Raw genomic sequence first — 20,101 nt, forward strand, 5'->3', positions numbered from 1 at the left:
GCTGCAGGCCTATCAAAGCTGCTCTGGTGGTGATGAGACGAGGCACCTCAGGCTACTGCTACACACAGGAAACCAAGCTGACAGCTCAGCTGCACACAATTGCATTACAAGCACAAAAATAGAGATTTATACAAGGCCGCACCAAAGCTGGCTGCTGCACACATTAGCGGGAGCCCAACTCACTCCTCCTCCAGGAGGGAGGCACTCCACTCACCAGCCCAAGCACTGCAGGCTTTGCTGCTAATAGGATCATTTCCTTCTAAAACCTTCCCCAAGGCAGCAGCCCAGGAACATGCACAGCTAACTTGGGCTGAAAGGGAATTTTCCACCACCCACAAGCCTGTTTCTACCTTCCATAAATCTTCTCAAGCACAGGCCACAAAGAATCCACATCAGCCTCTGCAGATGACACATAACAAGTAATTGGACGCGCTAAATATTCAGGAACCAACTCCCATGTCAAGTTTCCTTTACACCTTCATGTTTAAAATAAGCACACATTGAATTTACACCTCCTTCCAGATCCCTTCACGTTTCCGTAATAATAGGATGGGGGCTTAGCGTAAATCACTACAGGGCCATTAAGCAGAAAGATCATTCACACTCTCTCTGTCAATTAAGAGATATCAGATACAGGCAGATGTACTGACAAGACATCCCTTTTCATCTGAGAAAATAAGCTTAAGCAATCCCTATACAATCACTCTTTTTCTCAGCAAACTTTCTGGAGCACAGATAAGATCAAAGGCGGCTTTCCCAACCAACAAAGTTATGAAGACCTCAAGGAAAAAGTAATGTTGCAGAAAATCCAGAGCTGTCTGATGGCTTCCTTGATCTTAGAATGGAGACACATGGAGCAGCAGGTAGCCACTACCCCAGTACAAAGAGGGCAGCAGCTGCGCATGAATCAGAAAATAACATTTTTTTGGTGAGAAATATGTATTTTCAGGACATTTTTGAATTACTACTTGTTCGGCAGAACAGTTGCCAAACTTAAAAAATGCATATATATTTTTAACTACAGAAAAACATCTTCATGGCATGCAACCAGAAAGCACACCAGTGGTAATGCACTGTGTGCTGAAGTTAAAAGAAAAGGGGACAGGCATTGCCATAAAGTTGTTTCACAAGCAAGTGAACTCTGGATCCATTTTCACAAGGAAGACAAACCCCCACCACCAAGATACCAAAAAAAACCCCAATCAGTTCAATTTTATTAGGAATGTCAAGATAACAGACCTATGGAATACATTTTAATTTAATGTTTGTCTTTGTTAGCTGATATAAGAGGCCAAACTGAGCACTAGCGAAGGGAGTCCATTAGAAACAAGGAGCTCCATACGAGCAGACACAGTAAAACTCTTTCCTGTCTATATTTTACCTAGAGCTAACATATAGCATGGATTCTGTAATGTACAAAGAATTTTCAAGAATATTGCTGCAACTCACTATCCTTCCACTTTCCTGTGTAAAATGTGGTTAAAATGGGCCAAAGGATTCAAAAGCTGCTCAGGAGAGACAACAAAGAGACAGAGATGCACAAAGTCAGGATATGAATTTGTTTTCTGAAGCAGTAACAATAAAAAAAGAGAAGGAACGATCTGGGACAGCAGTTCAAACAGTATGACATAAATATCATCTGAAAGCGGTATGCGAATGGCATCTGAACAGGCAAAAGACATTCATGCATGCCACTGAGACTACATTTGTAAAAGCCTTGTGTAGAGTATAGTCAAGCTAAAACAAACCACAAGGACCTAATTCATCATAACTATCATGGCAAGAGCCTCTTCCCCAGCACAGTGTGCTCTGACCACCCTACCTGCACTGGAACGACTTAAGGAGAACTCTACCATACCTTGGCAAGGACCTTCGTGGTATCCAAGTTTCCTTAAGAGTCACACCAAAATTGTGCCGTTGTTACTTCAGCCATGTAAGGAAAAAAGCTCCACACTTCTAGAAAGAAAACATAGCTCAGGAAGGTATCATTGAAAGGAGAAACTCTGCATTTGAACTGAAGAAACGATAACAAGCATTACAGCCTGAAAAGTGTGGGAACACAGAGAAGGGAGAGCAGTACACACCTCTGCCTAGGTCAGTCCATAGCTCTCTTCATAGATGTCCAAGAGAACTCAATGCAGAGAAAGCTATTAGTAAAAAATATTATTACTTAATATTTACGTAGCACTTTCCACCTGGCAATTTTTAAGCAATCAATACATTAAGTAATTTACCAAGAAAAATAAAAACATACACTGGCATTCTGTGTGATCAGTAGCTTACGCTTTCAAAGGAAAACAAGTCTATTTTATCTTTATTAGAATTAAACTTTAAGGCCTGAATTTACTATACATTATTTACTGTTACATTTTAAATTGGCAGCGAGGTAATCAGTCAGGTCATTAGCTCCAAAATGCGTTTAACAGTGCATTTTGCTAAGTTCCCATATTAAGAAAACCACAGAAAAACCTGGAGATGTTAACATCTTTTTTATCATTGGTTAAGAACTAACAAGTTAGGGCACTGTAATTGTTGCCTTTTTTTTTTTTTTTAAATCCTCCTGAAAAATATCCTACTTGCCAGCTTTGCCACCCTGGACTATTCTCATGCTGATGATGCCCAGTTAATGATTCTCCCTTATTTCAATTTGTCTTTTGAGATCTTTCTTAAATCATTTCCAGCTCCAAAAGGGCTTCCTTTTTGTGGGTAGCAGCACATGTCAGCTTGGCACAGCTTTCCTTTTACACAAGTGCAAGATGTTTCCTTGTGTTAATACAGGAAGCTATCAAAGACATACTGTGGCTGGATATAAAAGCAGATTCCATAGCACTGGCCATCATTAGCATTTCTAGCCACCAACATTATGCTGATCTGCAAATAACTCTATTGGGACTATGATTTCAAAAATACAGTTCACATGCTCACTGTGACAGAGCAATTCCTGTATTTCAGATACGTGGTCTCTCTCTCTCTCATGGCCTGCAGGATGAGGGGGCAGCACACCAATTTTTCTTGCTGGTGAATTCAAACAAGAATCTGCTCTTTATGAGACACAATGCAAGCACAGGCAAATATGATTGCTGCATCCACTCAGTTCTGGTTTTTTTTTTAACACATAAAATGGGTACACAAATTTAAGTGACATTCAAACTCCTGGCAAGTACCCAACCCACTCCACTGGTAACAGAGATGTTGGGCATTTTTGAGTTGGGACATCATGGCAGTGAATCACTGAAAAAAAATCAATGATTCATCCTGTCTTCTTTTCTCCCTTAGCAGTAGGGAGATGGATTTTCAGAGAGGGATAAACTTTCTATTGTCTGAGGTACTGAACATTGAGCAAGTTTGGATATAAGAAAAAGGTAGATGGTTAATCCAAGTAACTCTAGCAGCTCTTTAATATGACATCTTGCTTTTGTGACTTCTTTATTAATCTTAACTGTTAGAAATAAAAACAAGTTATATTGTGTGAGAGCATCTCGTGATTACTATATGTGCTCCCACAAATACAGTGGATACTTTATTTTTCCTTGAAGTTTCCCTTGCAGTTTCATATTTCCTCTATGTTCCATTTGCATCTGGTGTTCTCAGATAACTTACACAGCCAGGAATTAAATAATATCTCAAAAATCAAAAGCAGAATTATGAGGCTCAATAGATCAGTAGTAAGTACAGTAAACACTTGACAAAAATACGGAGACAACTGGGGTCTGGAACCAGTCCCATTTTTAACACCGCTAAAGCGTCTGTCTAATTAGGTTCATTTTTTGACAAACAAGAGTGGGATTAGATCAGCATTACAGTTATAGCAGCCACATGACAGAACCTAGACAATTTTGTCAATTTTTAGTCCTATACTGGCCTCTCATTTACAAAGCTCATGGGAGACTACACTACTTCCTCATGAGTATGAATCATCACGTTTACCCACATGTCAGAGTTAACCTACAGCGAAACTGCCATCTTTATAAATACTTCACAACATTTCAAAAATGGCATTCTGTCTGGGAGAAGGAGAGCAAGATCACAGCCCATTTATTCTCCCTCTTTTTTTCCTGGAGGGGAGAAGGGCCAAGTGAAATTCTGTATTTCAGATAACAGAGACACCATTCCTAACATATTGCAATGTCATATACTGAAAACATGGTCGGTAAACAACAACTGTAAGCCCCCACTTGTTCATATGACAAATATTTCACTGAAAAATGGAGCAACATCAAAAAGCTAGAAAACAAATGGTCATTCTCTGTCAACATTGCAGCTGGTATTCACGCAGGTTTAGATGAATCCACCAGACACTTCTTCAAAGCTTATCCCAGGTGTCAGTTCAGCAAGAAATCTGGCTCCCGATAACCAAAGAGTTTAAAATCACCTTCAAATCGTGCATAGAGGCGTCTTATGTCTCTCTTGCTAATTCCTGAAAAATACCGCTCTACTTTTGTTCTGTTGTACACTGTTATGCCTGGTGGAATGGTGGGGTATGATACCAGGTGGTCTATGCCGGCTGCTTTCAAGATATACGGAGCATCGTCCTCCAGGGTTTCATGGTGTCCAATCACGCTGTATGTGATTTCACAGGGAGCGCAAAGTTCCACATATGTTACCCAATGAATGATGTGGTCACCAAACTGAACATCCAACCATCGGTGATTGGGATCACCGAGGTAGCGCACAAAATCCTCAAACTGCAGCCCTTTGGTCTCTGTGCGGTTCTTTCTGTACTTACGAATGATGCCGGGAGCAATTTCATGCCGGTACCAAGGTTCAAACCGAGGATTGTGCACAAACTTGTCTTTAAATGCAGAAATAAGTCTTTCAAATGGATCTCTAACAATAAAAAACTTGAAGTATAAATTCAGTCTAAACAGAGGAAGAAAAAAAAGAAATTAAATAGTTAAGGAACGTGTTTAGCTAAGTGTTTAAATTCTTTTTAGCATATACTTACAAAACATACATAAACTGACCACACATATGGCAATGTGAATCCTACACTACTGGGATAGTCTAGCAATATTATAATTAATAGGACTAGAAATACAATTTGTGTCTTCTTACTAGCAGTTTTTGTATACGGTACAAAGAGGAAATAGTTTATCCTAGTTTTCACATTTTATTCAACTGGAGGAGATTAGCTTATCTCAGAACATAAACAGGAGATAAAAGATGCTGAAAGCTACAAATCAAAGGTATTTTTAATGCCATGTGATTAAGCTCAAAAAGCAAAATACATAAAGACAAGGGGAAAAGTCCCTTGGTGCAGCTAAATGCATACAGAGGGCTGCATTTTTCACTGGCAGGCAATAAGAGAAATTGCTGCTTAAGTAAAAAAAAAAATCTACCATTTTATTTACTGTTTTGTCATGCTTTCAGTAATGGCTGACAACATCACTGAAACATGAGACTACAGTTTTCAACAGAATTTCACATTATTATTGTGATACTGTAATATGTAATATTCTGTAGTCAGAGATTAAAATAAATTGAAAACAAAGTTTATCTCAGTAAATAGCCAAAAAAGGAGATTGAGAGCCCAGCCCTCACTGAAATAAGTGGATGGACTCTTTTCAGCCTCTACAAGCACTTAAATCAGTCTTCAGGTTCTCCTGACTTACTCCTAGCCAGGCAGGGCTAGAGGTTAGCAAACTAGATCAACAAATCCACACCATCTCCTCTCTGTACACTTAAATTCTCTGATAAATTCAGAATTCCCAACCAATCCCATGTTATGCATCTCCAGCACAGCTTCTGTCATAAGCTGAATGCAACAACCCAAATCATAATGGCATTCAACTTTAAATATCCTAACTATGGCTCATCCTGCAGATGAACAGGGCTATTCACAGGGAGGGAGAACACATCCACGTTCTCAAGAACTTAGTGTCAATATCTTCTCTTGCACAGTATCAACACAAGTGACTCCAATTCCACAGGTACTGCTGTGATAAATGCATTTGTGCCACTGCATGCAACAAACCTTGCACTGAGCTCTACTGGCTGACTCTTCAAAATGGCTTAATACACACAAACCCCCTGTAAGCACATATTTACAAGTGTTCACTGCCATCTTATGTCCTGTTCTCTCCATGTTGCCACCCCTCACAGGGATTATATATGGCATAGGCTCTAGTAGAGATGAGAGCAGAGAGAGTTAAAAATCTAGCCAAAGTAATGTAGAAGGTTCTACTGCAGAGTATTTTTTCGGCTCTGAAATTAACTAGAAGCATCCAAACAGGAAGACAAAGTGGTTCAGCTGAACAGACAATACTCTCAGGCTAAGAAGTACTAACGTTTCAAATCTAATTAGTTCAATCCCGGTAAGTCTGCCTGCAGTGACAATCTTGCCTGTAAGCAGTAATCATCCAAGGCATCATCCATCCTTATCATCCAAGGCATCAGGATGGACCTTCCAACTAAACCTTCCCTTCTGAAAGCCAACTATCTAACAATTACGAATGCTTTGAACTATGGAAACCCTATATGCAGAGGGAGTTGGTTGGCTCACCTATCTGTATCACAAATTACACTGGTGTTCTCTTTGAAAGCCAGGAGAAAAGTAGACACAGCAACATCTGTGAGGATAATGGAATACTGCTATAATACAACTGGTGGAGCAGAAATCCTGCTGTCCTCAATTCCAGATGGAGACTTCAGTTGTACCCCTGACTGCTCGTACCACCACTGACTCCAAACTCTGCCCACACCCATTGGAAGCCACCACTTACCGTTTTTTAATTTCAGAGTCACTGAAAGAGGACAAACGTGGAAGGCCGTTCTTCTCATGATCATGTACAATATTTTCTGGGATCTCTTCTATGGAAGAAAATGCCCCTAGACAAACCAAATCAGAGAGCAAGTTATTCTTTCAAGGGAAGAAACAGTGAGTAAAAGCAAGCGTGTGTGCCTTTGGTTGATACATTTATGTCTTTCTCTTTTCTGTATTCTTACCATTTACAGTTATTATGTGTAAAGTTGTTAAATTATGAGAGATTCTGACTGCAAAGCTAGAACCTGTTAAAATTCTTTAGGGTATGTGACATCAAGATCCAAGACCACATCTGCATTTCCCCATCCTGAACCTCCAAATAACTACTTATGTATTTGGATGTAAATTACTCCCCCTCAAGTATCAGTCCTGCCTGCTGAAACCACCCAAAGAGGAGAAAGTTGGGTCAACTGCACCAGTAGCCTTCATCAGCAGATACTGGTACACTGGCAGCTTAAGGCAGAAGAGACAAGTGTTTATATAGAAACAATTTTCTATCATTATCTGACGTGACTGAACTAGGAAACCCAAGGTGAAAAGTTCCCTGCTGTTAAGACATGAGTTATCCTCCACTCGGTGTAGCCAATACATCCCTGCCCCTCCTGAGGCATTCTTCGCATGTTATCTCCGACATGCTGGTAAGAGTAGGTACTTCTAATGCACCCACATAATTCCATATTTAGTACTTTCTTTGTGTGTGGCTTTCATAGGTATTATGACATATGCATGCACATAGATATAGGCATATTTCTGCTCAAGTTTTACCTCCCATCCCTATATCAAAGATGAAACTAATATTGAAGTTTTTAAACACATACTCCTTGCTACAAAGGTCTTGCTGAGGGACACAGTTCATTTGCCAATTTGTGACTGTTTCCTTCTCTCTGGGTGCACAAACTAGTTCACATAAGGTACAGAAAACAAAAACTCAAGTGCAGAGCTGGCTGTTTGCAGGGCGCTTCTAACAAGAAAGCTGGGTTTACAATGTTCAGGTTTTGCCTAGATCTTGGAAAATTATGCCACCTGCAAAACAACAGGAGGACATCAACTGACGCAAATATCTGTAGTAAATTCACTGCCCTGGTCCACAGACAGGCAAGATGGTCTCATGTCAAACAAGGGTGTGTTAAATATGATCATGTTAAGTTTACATATACAGATAGTGGTACAGCACAAAACCCTGAGGAAATGTGTTATTTTTATTGGCATACCAGGCTACTAGAAGAGGATGGTAGGCTACATGTAGACAGGCAGTGTTCACCTTGTAGATAATTTTTCAAACACACTAGTCCCTTTACTCCTTTTTTTACAGTCTTTTATAACATACCTTTGTTGACCAAACTGTTGCCTTAAGCACCTCAGAATCTTCATAATTCTTACAATGGTTCACTGATAGAACATACACAAGATTTCAGCCGTACAGACTAACGGCAGCTGCCAAGTTTTAAGTAGCTTTCCTCATGGCTAAAAAACTCTAATTAAAGCCAGTGGCCTTTAGTAGAAATTTCTTATTATTGTTAATTAGGAATTATGACACCTTGTAATACTTTCAAATTTTATAAATTAGTGCCACCCCTTCAAAGATAAGAAACCTGCCTACCACATGCATGTGGGTACTCCATCATGACTCAAATCCCTTTTGAGCCAAGTAATAGCAATATTTATTTTCACAGAAAGAACAGGTCTATCTTATTTTAAAGGGATGTTTTGAAAGGACTAGAAGCAACTGTGATGAATGAAAGGCTGAAATTGAGTATCAGCGTACAGAAATGCAGAAAGAATCCATTTTTATGTTGCTCCAATTAGACCAATTCTGTTCTCTCTTCCTCCTCCTCAAAGAAACCCACACACCCACAGCAGAGTAGATACCATTTAAAACAATCAAGACTTTTTTCCACTGAGTGTTGCCCACTTTTGGCGTCTGACAAAACAGGATCTTGTGCTTGTCACACACAAATATTCGGTCCAAGACGAATTTGGAAACTGCAGTGTGAGAAAGATCTCTCAATGCAGTGTCTCTGCAGATGTTCCTGAGAAGCTCAAGTCTTTCCATATGAACCAGGGGCTGGCGGATCAGATTTCCAGAAAAAGCTTTTCCAGTTGGCTTTATGAAATGCAGAAGGGAAAGAAAAAACAAAAGCGAAAGAATTTAGTTTTCAGATCAAATTCTAAAAAGCCCCAAGTAGCGCACCCTAATGACCCCCAGATTCACAATTAAAACAGTGCTATGTATTAACTAAAGGAGCCCACAGTTCTTCCTCTCCTGCTGTTGGTTCTGTACTTGTTGGTTCATATCTTAACTCATTAGGTAGTAGGATACAGTAGTAAGAGCTTTTCCATACAATAATTTAAGTCTGCTGCAGAGCAGGAGGGTCTTATCTGTGTGCATAAAACATGCCTTGACCAAATACTGGAACTCCAACAAAGCTTCAACAGCCCCAAGGAAAGCTTCTGAGGAGTTGGGGACAGGAATTTCAACATAAATTATGCTTTAAACTCTGAGGAGTTGGGGCTGACCCATGGTGTGATTCTTGGGGATGTCCTGTGCAGGGCTAAGAGTTGGACTTGGTGAACCTTGTGGGTCCCTTCCAACTCAGAATATTCTGTGATTCTGTGACCCATGTGTCTGGAAAAGAATTTAGGATAAAAGTTCTGTGTTGTTTTCTAGCACCTGTAGGCATTCAGTGTTTCCATTTATCCAAGTTGAAATAAAATTAAGTGGACAATGAGCATCAGTGCTTACTGTGGCAAATAAAATAAGTAGGCAGGATATCTCTCCCCAAAGATGAACTGTTTCATATGTCTCATTTTTCTGAGACTAAGACAGGAACCACAACCACCTCTTGCTGCACAATTAATGGGGAGAGAGGAAAAAGAAGATTCTCTGATTAAGAGGTGATGGGAAATTTTAAATTTCTACTGACAAATTTTCACCCTTCCACTAACTGATTTACATAGTTGGCAATCCCCAATATCAATACAGACTAGAGGATGAACTGATTGAGGGCATCCTTGTTGAGAAGGACTTGGGGATACTGATGAACGAAAAATTGGATACGTGCTGGCACTGCATACTTGCAACCTGGAAAGCCAAACGCATCCCAAACCACATAAAAAAGCAGTGTGGCCATCAGGTCAAAGGAGATGATTCTCTCCCTCTGCTCTACTCTACTGCCACCTGGAGTACTGCATCCAGCCCTGGGGCCGGAACACAGGAAAGACATACACCTGTTAGAAAAGGCCCAGAGGAAGGCCATGAAGATGGTCAGAGGGACAGAGCACCTCTCCTGTGAAGACAGGCTGTGAGAACTGGGGTTGTTCAGCCTGGAGAAAAGGCGGCTCCAGGGAAACCTCACTGCAGCCTTTCAATGCTTACAAAGGGTTTATAAGAAAGATAAAGAGATACTTTTTTCCAGACCTTTAGTGACAGGACAAGGGATAATGGTTTACAACTAAAAGAAGATAGGTTTAGATTAGACATTTAGAAATTTTTTCCTACAAGGGGGAAGCATTGGAACAGGTTGCTCAGAGAACCTGTGGATGCCTCATCCGTGGAAGTGTTCAAGGCCAGGCTGGATGGGGCTTTGAGCAGCCTGGTCTAGTGAAAGGTGTCCCTGCCCATGGCAGGGGTGTTGGGACTATATGGTCTTCAAAGGTCCCTTCCAACCCAAACCATTCTGTGATTCTATAATTTTAGGCAGTGTCCAAGCTATAGATGGAAAAGAAATGATTTTGCTTTTTGTCCCAATACTCCTTAAGGAAAAAATAATCTCATTCTACTTTTTTTGTTTGTCACTCTTCTCCAAGATTGTAATCTGAACAGTTTGTCAGACTGTTTATCTTTCAAAACAATTCCTTTTGCATGCAACTAGAATTAATGCTGTTTTTCTACATTTCATGCTGCCAGGAATTCAAGAGGGAATAGTTTTAGATCCAGGAACCTTATTATCTTCTTCCATACAAGTAAAGGAAGATATTAAAATTGACTACACAGATCTGCCAGCCTTCCACTGAACAAAGTGTTTTTTCCAAACCTAAATTTCATGGGTTTTACATATGAAAACAAAAAGTGCCACATTTATATAGCTAACCTACCTCCTATGCTGCATCACAAAAATACTTTAAACATAGGATGACTTATGTCATTAAGGTACTAATGCAAAAAAAGTTGGATTTTGCCCACTGTGCAACTGGTCTCAAATTTACATTTGCATAAGGGATTTTCAGAGTTTCCTTGTCAATTAGCAAGTACTACTTTATTGCTGAAGGCACAGAACTATGCATCTAAAGGATCAACTTGTATTGATTACTATTGTGTTCACAATCTACTTTGGAAAAATGCTGAAATGGAAAGCACGAAGAGCATAAAACATGAAAAAGAAATAGAGACTGACAAAAAGAAAACAGAGAGTTTTGGCAGAGGACTAAGAGAATAGACAAGATAAAGGCTTGTCCTCAACAACCACAAACCTAATGGTTATGGCAAGGCAGAATACAAGTAATCCAAAACTGGGCCATTATATTAAAAAAAAATGACAAAAAATTAACAAAAATTACTCTCCTGACTTGATAAAGGAGTACTGTAACAATTTTCTCCTAGAAATGGAAAGACGGTAAGTTGAATCATTCAGATGAAACAAACCAGCAGGTTACCGAAACAAACTAGCTTTGTGAAGTTAAAATGAATTGTGTCGGCTCTATCTAAATAGAACAGTCTGAAAATAATTCATGTCTAGCAATTCATTTTAACAACAGGAAGTCCTTACTTAATCTCTTATTTTCACCTTCTCTTTAATACATGTAACCCTTATCTCAACAGTATGCACCTGGAATTCTTCAGGCCAATGTTTTTCCTCTGGCACATGTACCTCCTCCACTTTTGTCACAGCTGTCAGTATCAATGACTCTTGCCTGACACCGTAGCCTAAAGAAGGAAGACAGATAAGAGCATTACAGAAGGTGAGGGGAAGGCAACTACTTCTGCTTTACCACTAACACAAATGAACATTACTTTCTGTATTAAGCTTACAAAACATTAGGATTTGTTTCTACATGGAAAGGTATTGGACAACACACAAGACAGACTATGAATATTTTAAAGGATGCACACTGCAGGAATTTTGGATGCAATTTCAGCTGAGTTTTACCAAACATGCCCATTATCTTTTACTTGGGATCTTTTTCTTGTTTGTTTTTTTTTTAAACAAATTGTGCAGAGACATGGAAATCTTGAATTCAAATGTCGCAGTTGACAGACAATTTGGTACAATTATATGGACTTGTGTGTAGCTTTCTATTTTTCAATAAACTTCCCAGAGCATGTCCAAATAAAAAACTTAATCTATAAGGTTTCTCTCTCCCTTATTATTAGTAGATAGGTTTCTTCTGCTGTAAACTCCTAAACTTATCAGAAGAAAAGTGTCATTAAGGACCACCTTTTATTTCTGTGGTGCTCTAAGTAAATAACTCTAACTAGCAATAAAGATTCCCTCTTCCCTTATTACTGGAATGATGGCCTTCCTTAGACAGTACCCTTAATAACAAACTTAGCTGATACTCTTGTTCTCTTTTAGTGATTTTAGGGTAGCTAATATTTTGAGACCAAATTAAAGCATGTAAGGCAAGAACCCTTTTCATCTTTTGCATACGGTATGGTACAGAAAAACTGAAAAATAACACAAGGCCGTAGCTTTAGTCTACACAGTGCAGAAAGATCAAAAATAATTTCAAGCAGATTTCTCTTATTACAAAGCAATAAATTATTTCTCCCTGAAAATTTATGTACATCCACATTGGACTACTTTTCCCTTCATACATCTTCTTCAATGAATAATGTTTCTTCGTCTGCATCCACGGGGGCTTACTGTTTTATGGTTGAGAAAATACGTGTACTCCCTGTGTTCTCTACTTAAGGGAGTACTCTACTCTGCCTACACTGGATTTTAACAAAGGGCACAAATGGAGAAACAAGTTAGAATTGAAAGCAATGTAAGCATGCAGCCAATCAGATACTGTAATTACTGTTGTGTGCAGACTTACTTCATGGTATTCTTTTGTAAAATAATTTGATTCAGTGGAAGAGCAGGTCAGGTATTTTTCATTATCACTGTGTAAAAGCATGCCTGCAGATGCTACTAGCGACAGACAGAACATTCCTCTTTCTCATTAAGAAGTTCCTATTGCTCATGCTACCCAAGACATCGGTAAAAGGCTTAAGCAAAAGAACACTGATTCCTTGATCATCTGCCAGTTTTATTCTATCTGCTAAAAAAATACATCCAAATAAGGAAAATTTCTGACAAGCCATAGTTTATTAAGCCTGGAAGAGTTTCTCCAGGATTTGCCATCCTGTTTGGACTTCCTCCAAAATTCTGTTGGTATATTCAGAGTACATCCCTGTACAAGCACTGGTATCTCCAATACATACATACACTTAACCACACTCGTGCCTTTGCAGGGCAAGCTTGAGAGTTTATACATTTTCTGCTAGAGAACTATTCAAAAAGAGAGGAAGATTCAGTATAGAGAAAAAAAAAGAAAAATGGGCAAGCCAAGGTAATAAAAAGCAAGTAAATGCAGAGGGTATAATCTAATAATTTATTTTTTAAAAAATACATTTTAATCTTCTTGACAAATTCTGGAGGAAAGGACCACTCAACGAATAAGTGAACTGTGAAACAAGACTTGGTATAGAATGAAATACTGGAAGATACAACTACATAACATAAGGCCAGCTGATTTGCAGATGTGCTAGGGCTCAAAAACAGCTGGGTCCAAGGAAAGCTAAGTTAGCCTACAGTTCTCCTCTGTAAGACTTTCTGAACACATCTCCAAATAGAGGCATGCTGTTTATAAAGGTACACCTGATATATTTATCCAGTTACATAATATGTTATCAAGTTACTGAAACATGGCACCAGTGAGGTCAGCGCTTCAAAAATTACACATTTTTTCACATATCTTAGGAAGATGCAGAAACACAAATCTCTTAAGGCTGTCATATCATCACCTTCACCCAAAACTCTCTGTAGGATGACTTTGTAACAGCAGCTGCTTAGCAGACTGAAAACTATGCTGTGTGGTGTCATCAAATGGCTTAAATTCCTCATCAGCTTAATAACATCTGGGCTACTTAAGCTAAGCAAAAGCCCATAAGCTGTTTGCAAGTCAAACAGCAGAGGATAACACTGAATGCAAGAAGCAGGGCAGAGGTGGCTACACAGACTGCACTGCAAAGGAAATAAAACTTTCCACAAGTTTTACATAATACCTCAGTCACAAGACAAGCAGCCACCAAAGGACAGAAACTAATATCACGTGAAATGAACTCTTCAATACCTTGTGAGTCTCCTTTGAGTTTAAGCAGGTGATTGTGCTCTCTTGTTTTGCACAACATCTACCCCAGTAGATCGTGCTACTGAAACTAAATGTACTTGAAAAAGCTGACCTAAAAGACAGTACTTGCAAACATGATCCCTTCTGTTCTTAAACACCAAAGAAAAGACATGATGGTAGTTTTCCAGAATTATACCAAGAAAAGCAGGAATTGAATATCAGCTGTGTCACTTCTAGAAACTTAGATGTTCTGTTCTCAGTCCTACTGAAAAGTGGTAAACATGCTAAGAGCTACTTTTCACAGAAAAGAGTATTTGTGTGAAACACTACTCAATTTTCTGTTTCACATCAAAGTTGAACTTACCATCTGGGTCTTTAAAAGTCAACGTGATAAACTTGCTAGCAACCATGAACATGAATATCACCCAAAAGCATGCAGCTAGCAGCAGCCACTGGTGGTGCATGTTGTCAGGCATGAGCCATATAAAGTTGATGCTTCCTGTTTGAAAGAGGAAAGATTGACACATTAATTATTTTGTCCCAGTTTAGAAAAATACTTTCCATAACCAAAATGCAAAAACTCTAATGTGCATGTGTGTCATAAAACATAGCAGTAGATTTCACTTTTTACTTTTTGCCTATTCAGCTGGGTTTTCAACTAGTGTTAAGGCTGAGGCAATGTGACCACCAGCTGCTATCAAAGGGAGGCTTCGCTCCTCCTTCACCCCTACATACACATTCCCAGCTCCCTCCCTGTGCTGGCAATAGCACTGTCAATCTCTCTGGGGAGACAGATCAGCAAAACCCCTGATTTTTTTACAGCATAGTTTATTTTTCAATTTAAGTAAGCAAGACAGGTCATTGTAGGAAAGGCAGGGAGAATGAAGAAAGCTGCGCTCTCAGTGCTAGATGTAACATTAACACCATACTTGGTTATCCCAAGTCACCTCAGACATATAACACTAAGCACCATCCACGCAAATAATAAAAAGGGTTTCCTTGCAGCAGTGCCTCCTACCTGTAGCTGCATCCCTGAAGGTAAGCCTCACAGACAGGACTTCCCCAGGACAGCAGGAAGAGTTACTCAAACAATTGAGACTGCAGATTTAATGTGCAAAGAAACCACCCACAGGAACTGACAGAATCCAAGCAGAGTGAAGATGAGGATACTGCACACTATTATGAATGCAGCGTCTACCCTGCCTCGCAGCTTTAAAGTCTGCTGTACTGCTCCAAGCACTTCTATCCTGATTTTTCAAACTGTAACCCTAATAAATTATTTTTTTATTATTAGAAGTTAAGATTAAATATAAGGAAACCCATGACAAAAAAAGTCCCCAGCCATTAAGAGAAATGTATAATTTTAAGCTACATCTTTCACTGAATTTCCAGCTTCTGATGGGCAATACACACAGGGGCTGCCACCGAGTATCTGTGAAAGCTCCACTGCAAAAAAACTCCAACAACCCACAACAAAAACCTAACAACAAACATCATCACTTACATACCAAAATCTGAGACTTCTCAGGTTTGAATATTTATCCTGCAAAAATACAGCACCATTGTCTCTATTGTTGCTGGAGAGACAGACACCTGAGGGCCTGAACTCAGGTGCTGGAAAGTTAAAATGTAAGTGAATGCTTCTTTTTGAGGACACATGCAACACAACATCAAAACACTTAACCAAAGGGGATCTAATACAAAAAATCTCATACAATGACATCCTCACAACAATCCTGTGAGATTTGTGTTTGTAGCCTCAGGAAGAACAAAAATCAAAAATCACGCATGCAACTATCAATAGGATCAAACTCACTCCTAAAGTAGCCACATGCAATTTCAAAGAGAGTCACATCTGCATGGTTTGTGATCACAATTTCTATACAGCCATTTGAGTGAATTACCAGGGAATAAGCCATATGCCCTCATTCCCATTTAAGATGCTAAAAATGTGCTGATTAATACTTCTAAGGAAATTTATATTGAGTTTTTCAGTCATATACCAGTATTCCACCTTCTTTGTTCCCACAAAGCTTCAATAACAGAAGTAAGCCTGGTTTTGACGTTGTTTCAGCATGTCCATCTGCAACATCAGTACTACTGCTACAGGTGCCAATCACTTTTCCAACTAGCTTTTGCCTTCCAGCAATGCAAATGTTTCCAGGAAGGGTTCTCACTGTAGCAGACAGAAGTGAAATGTCTTCAGGGTATGCTGAAAGCCTGTGCAGGCAGACAAGCAGATCAAAACAGATTTAGGACCAGAAGGATGTATGCAAAATGGGTAAGAAGAGGAAAAGAACAGAATATCACAAATTAAAAAAATCATAATTTTTAGCAAGGATGGCAGTGTTCAGGCCTAATTTTATTTTCTCAGCTTGGTTTTTGAAAGATCCTTTTTTTCCTCCTCTTTTATGGTTTCATTCTCCTATAAGCACCACACTTAGGTAAAAAGATGCATCAACTGTCTTAAAAAGATGCATCAACTGTCTTTTGGACAATTACAGGTGCTGTGACTTCCATGAAGACAACGTTTGTCATCGCCTGTTTTCTGATGCAATTCCCCAACTGCCAGTTGAGCGTGCATGAATTCCAGAGGACTGACCTGTTTCCAGCTAAGTAGTTCAAAAGTTATTCTCTATCTACCATTGCACTTGTACAAAACTTGCCCTAAGATTCATGCTGACAACCACTAGGTCTCAAAGGTCCTCATTTTTCAGTCTGCCATGACATCCACCATCTCCCACTTTAAGCACTGATATTTATCTTTCAGACGTAATGATCATTTGAAAAATTTTCTAACTCTCACAGATGAGGGAAATTTAGATCAGATATCAAGACACAAAAATGTAGTAATGACATTTTTGCTTTTTAGGTAGCTCTGCTAAGCCATGAGAACCATTCAACGCTCAAAAAACAACGGAACCTCAGTTCAAGGCAGCAGACTGACAGAAGCTTTAAGAGGACACTCTGCAGGAGGAAATTTCTTTCTAACCATCAGCTATGGGCTTTTCAGACATATAATGAAAGGTCTGGGCCAGCCCTTTCTATCCAACTCAGTATATTTGTTCTGCATTAAGAAGGGTAGAAACAGCCTCCAACATTCATAGCATCCCTGCTAGTCTGCCCACTTTTATAATGGTGATGGATGCATACCATTCAGTAAGGCCTATTGATCTATATCCCCTTATGTAATTTATGTATTGGATTTCTAAGAAATTGCGTTAAATGACATGGGAAAAGCAATTAGCATACACAGGACTGTGCTGCCAGGTCCTGTGCTGTAGGGATAGAACATTTCAGCCAAAATCACCCAGAAGCATCTCCGGACTCAGAGAGCAGAAAGGGAGTAGAATTGCATCACATCCATAACCACCACCACTATTACCCTTCAATATGTTCATGCTTAGAGGAAAATGTAAAGCAGCTTTGTCTGCTTTTTTTTTATGCACACAGCAACTCTGCAACCATACTTATCAAAGTAATAGTCTTGTCAGAGGATCTCTCATAATGTAACTACAATGGCTGGCACTGTTACTCACTTCCAGCATCCTACACTACATCTGTATCAGCAGCTTATCACCGATCTCAAGAAGCAGGACTATTCAAAATTATATATAGGAGTACCTCAACCATTACACTCACTTAAATGCAATGATCAGTATTTTTTTTTTAAATAATGTGTTTACGTCTCCCTTTCTCTACCTTCTTTAATATTTTTATTGTTTTCACATACGGTAATTGCACTTCCTGCTTTATTCTGATATTACTGTATTTCTGTCACCTCTCCTGTTACTTATTTTCTAGTGAATACATGTACAAGCTACTGTTTTTTCTCTATAATAGTTTCCTTCTGCTTCCAAAAGTGTCTGTTACTTCTTGTTGTCTAAAACATTTTTTTCTTTACAAGTAGAAGAAGCAAAAAATATCTTGAAGGTGTAGTCCATTTGCTCACAATGAAATACACAGTGAGTTTTCCAGTTACTCCTTCTCCCGCTTATTACAATTCTACACTTTTTAGGAGCACAAGATCCCCAAAACTCCTCTCTCCATCCATTCCTCTGTCCTTCCCTCTCAGGGCTACTTAGCACAAACTGTCACATAACCCTCAGGTTAGCCAGATGCCAGTTTTGCAAGAGAAAAAAATGGGACCGCAAACACAAACAAGAACCAAAGATCAAGGCACAGAGTTGCAGGCTTGACCCACGGCTCACGAGTAACCTGCTACCTCAAATAAACACTCGTACTTTGCCAAAGACTGCTGTCTTCATGGGAATGATGGGATAAAGTGTAGAACAATTAACATTAAAACTCGGTGCACGGTCTCTGCTCTGCAGCTTGTGCTGCTTGGACTGGGGCTCCTTGGCAGGACAGTGCCTGGGGGAATCATGACTGGCAGCAGCATGCCAGTAGTCCCAAACTCCCAACTCTTTGCCCATCTGCACGTGATTAATGATGTCATTTCAAATAAAGGCCAAACAACAGCTGGCTGGGATAACTAATCCATTTTCATCAATGTCTCCTATGTGTTATCTTAGAGGTGAGAGATCTGGTCAATTTATTACACTTTAAAAAAATCTTGGATCAAAATCTGTCACACAGGCTCCTTTGGCAAGTTGTGTGGTGCAACTAAACAATGTTACATTATACCAGGCCTTTCTGGAAACTGGTAATTTCCTAAGGTTTTTCTCCTCCCGACGGCACGAACAGGCCCGTGGCTCTGCTCTTCCAGCTCCTGCTGGAGGGGAGCTCTCCCTGCGCACGCACAGGCCACCTGTCAGCGGGATGGGAACCAACTACGGGAGCAGCAGCGCCTGCACCGCTGCCCGACCCACCTCGGCCCGGGGCAGGCTCGGGAACGGGACCCTCCTCCACCCCAGCACGCCGTGCCCTGTCTGACAGACACCACCTCCCACTTCAGCGGGCACCCCACGCTCTTCACAGCCGGGAACGGCAGCAGCTCCTCTTTCCCCAGCGTCGGGGCTTCCTGGGGGCTCCACTCATTCCGTAAACACAAGGGGGTCCCCGCCAGGAAGCCGGGACACGGCCGTGATCTTACAGGCAGGGGACGAAACGAGGCAATGCCCACCCCCAGCCCCGGCTCCGGGCGCAAGGACCTGGGCTGAAGAGGCGTGAACTTTTCCCGTTCCGGAGGAGGAAGCAAGGCGGGCTTCTTCTCACCCCCCGTAGGGATGGATAAGCCATGCCCGCAGCGCCCGCCGCCTTCCTCGCCCGATCCGGGGTGCCGGAGGAGCATCTCCCAGGGACTGCCGGCCGCCAGGCCTCCCCCGCCCGGGCCCCTGCCTCCCCGGCTTACCGGCCCTCCAGCGCCGCTCCCCGCAGCGCCGGGGTCCCGCCTCACTCGGCGGCACGGCCGGCCCGCTCGGGCGGCCCCGGCTGCCGACACATCCCCCCCGCCCGGCTGCGGGCGGCGGCGGCGCCTCCCCGGGTCCGCTCAGCCCCTGCTGCCGCCGCCCGGCCCTGCCACCACCGCCTTCATTTCCTCCCGAGGCCGCGGGCAGGCCCCAGCCCTGCCGCCGGGCAGGGGAGGAAGATGAAGGCCGCCACAGGAACGGCGCGGCTCGGCTCGGCTGCGAGAAGACGCAGCGCCGCACCCGGCCGCCCAGAGGCGGGAGGGGGAGGGATGGAGGACGGGCTGGGCGGCTCTGCCCTTCCCTCCCTTGCCCTCCCGTCCCCGCCTCGTCCCGGCCTGGCGGGAGCGGGGCGTGCGAGCCTGACTCGCGTAAATACACGTGTATACGTGTGCTTGGTTTGGTTTGGTTTTTTATTTACTGTTCAAAAAACCTTTAATAGGTCCCTAACGCTCGTGTTTAAAAACAAAAACAAAAACCACACAACCCCCCCCACAACAACAACAACAACAACAAAACTGAAAATGACAGAATCACAGAATCATCTTTATTGGAAAAGACCTTTAATACCCCTCATCCTGGTATGGCAGACGCAAGGCGTGTTTAGGCTCCAGGAGGAGAGGAAAGGTGCCGT

General features: G+C 41.2%; 1 protein-coding gene across 5 annotated transcripts; it reads right to left on the reverse strand.

Annotated features, from left to right (window-relative positions):
- Nucleotides 1–1,545: 1,545 nt before the first annotated feature.
- On the reverse strand, nt 1,546–19,749 carry CHST10 (carbohydrate sulfotransferase 10). Of its 5 annotated transcripts, none has more exons than XR_007907660.1 (7): nt 16,102–19,375; nt 14,463–14,597; nt 11,590–11,687; nt 8,633–8,867; nt 6,723–6,828; nt 2,085–4,860; nt 1,546–1,956 (listed from the first exon to the last, which is right to left on the reverse strand). XR_007907660.1 is itself a non-coding variant. In XM_051807013.1 (7 exons), exons 3-7 carry the CDS (start codon nt 14,572–14,574, stop codon nt 4,323–4,325), a joined length of 1,089 nt encoding a protein of 362 aa, XP_051662973.1. In that variant the 5' UTR covers nt 14,575–14,597; nt 16,102–16,318; nt 19,413–19,543; the 3' UTR covers nt 1,546–4,322. The 5 variants fall into 5 exon arrangements, 4 of the variants coding, with proteins under 4 accessions (XP_051662973.1, XP_051662974.1, XP_051662975.1 ...); XM_051807013.1 differs by adding an exon at nt 19,413–19,543 and having other exon boundaries at nt 1,546–4,860; nt 16,102–16,318; XM_051807014.1 differs by adding an exon at nt 19,413–19,494 and having other exon boundaries at nt 1,546–4,860; nt 16,102–16,274.
- Between the last annotated feature and the right edge of the window lie 352 nt (nt 19,750–20,101).

Source organism: Manacus candei, unplaced genomic scaffold, assembly GCF_025592945.1.
Source record: "Manacus candei isolate 608988 ecotype Guabito, Panama unplaced genomic scaffold, ASM2559294v1 h1tg000069l, whole genome shotgun sequence".
In the NCBI taxonomy this organism is placed as follows: domain Eukaryota; kingdom Metazoa; phylum Chordata; class Aves; order Passeriformes; family Pipridae; genus Manacus; species Manacus candei.

Coding starts and splice junctions, on each gene's coding strand:
- CHST10 (XM_051807015.1), bottom strand. CDS start 14,574: ATGCCTGACAACATGCACCACCAGTGGCTGCTGCTAGCTGCATGCTTT. Junction 11,688..14,462: donor GACTTTTAAAGACCCAGATG/GTAAGTTCAACT, acceptor TTCCTTCTTTAG/GCTACGGTGTCAGGCAAGAG. Junction 8,868..11,589: donor ATTGGCCTGAAGAATTCCAG/GTGCATACTGTT, acceptor CATTTCATAAAG/CCAACTGGAAAAGCTTTTTC.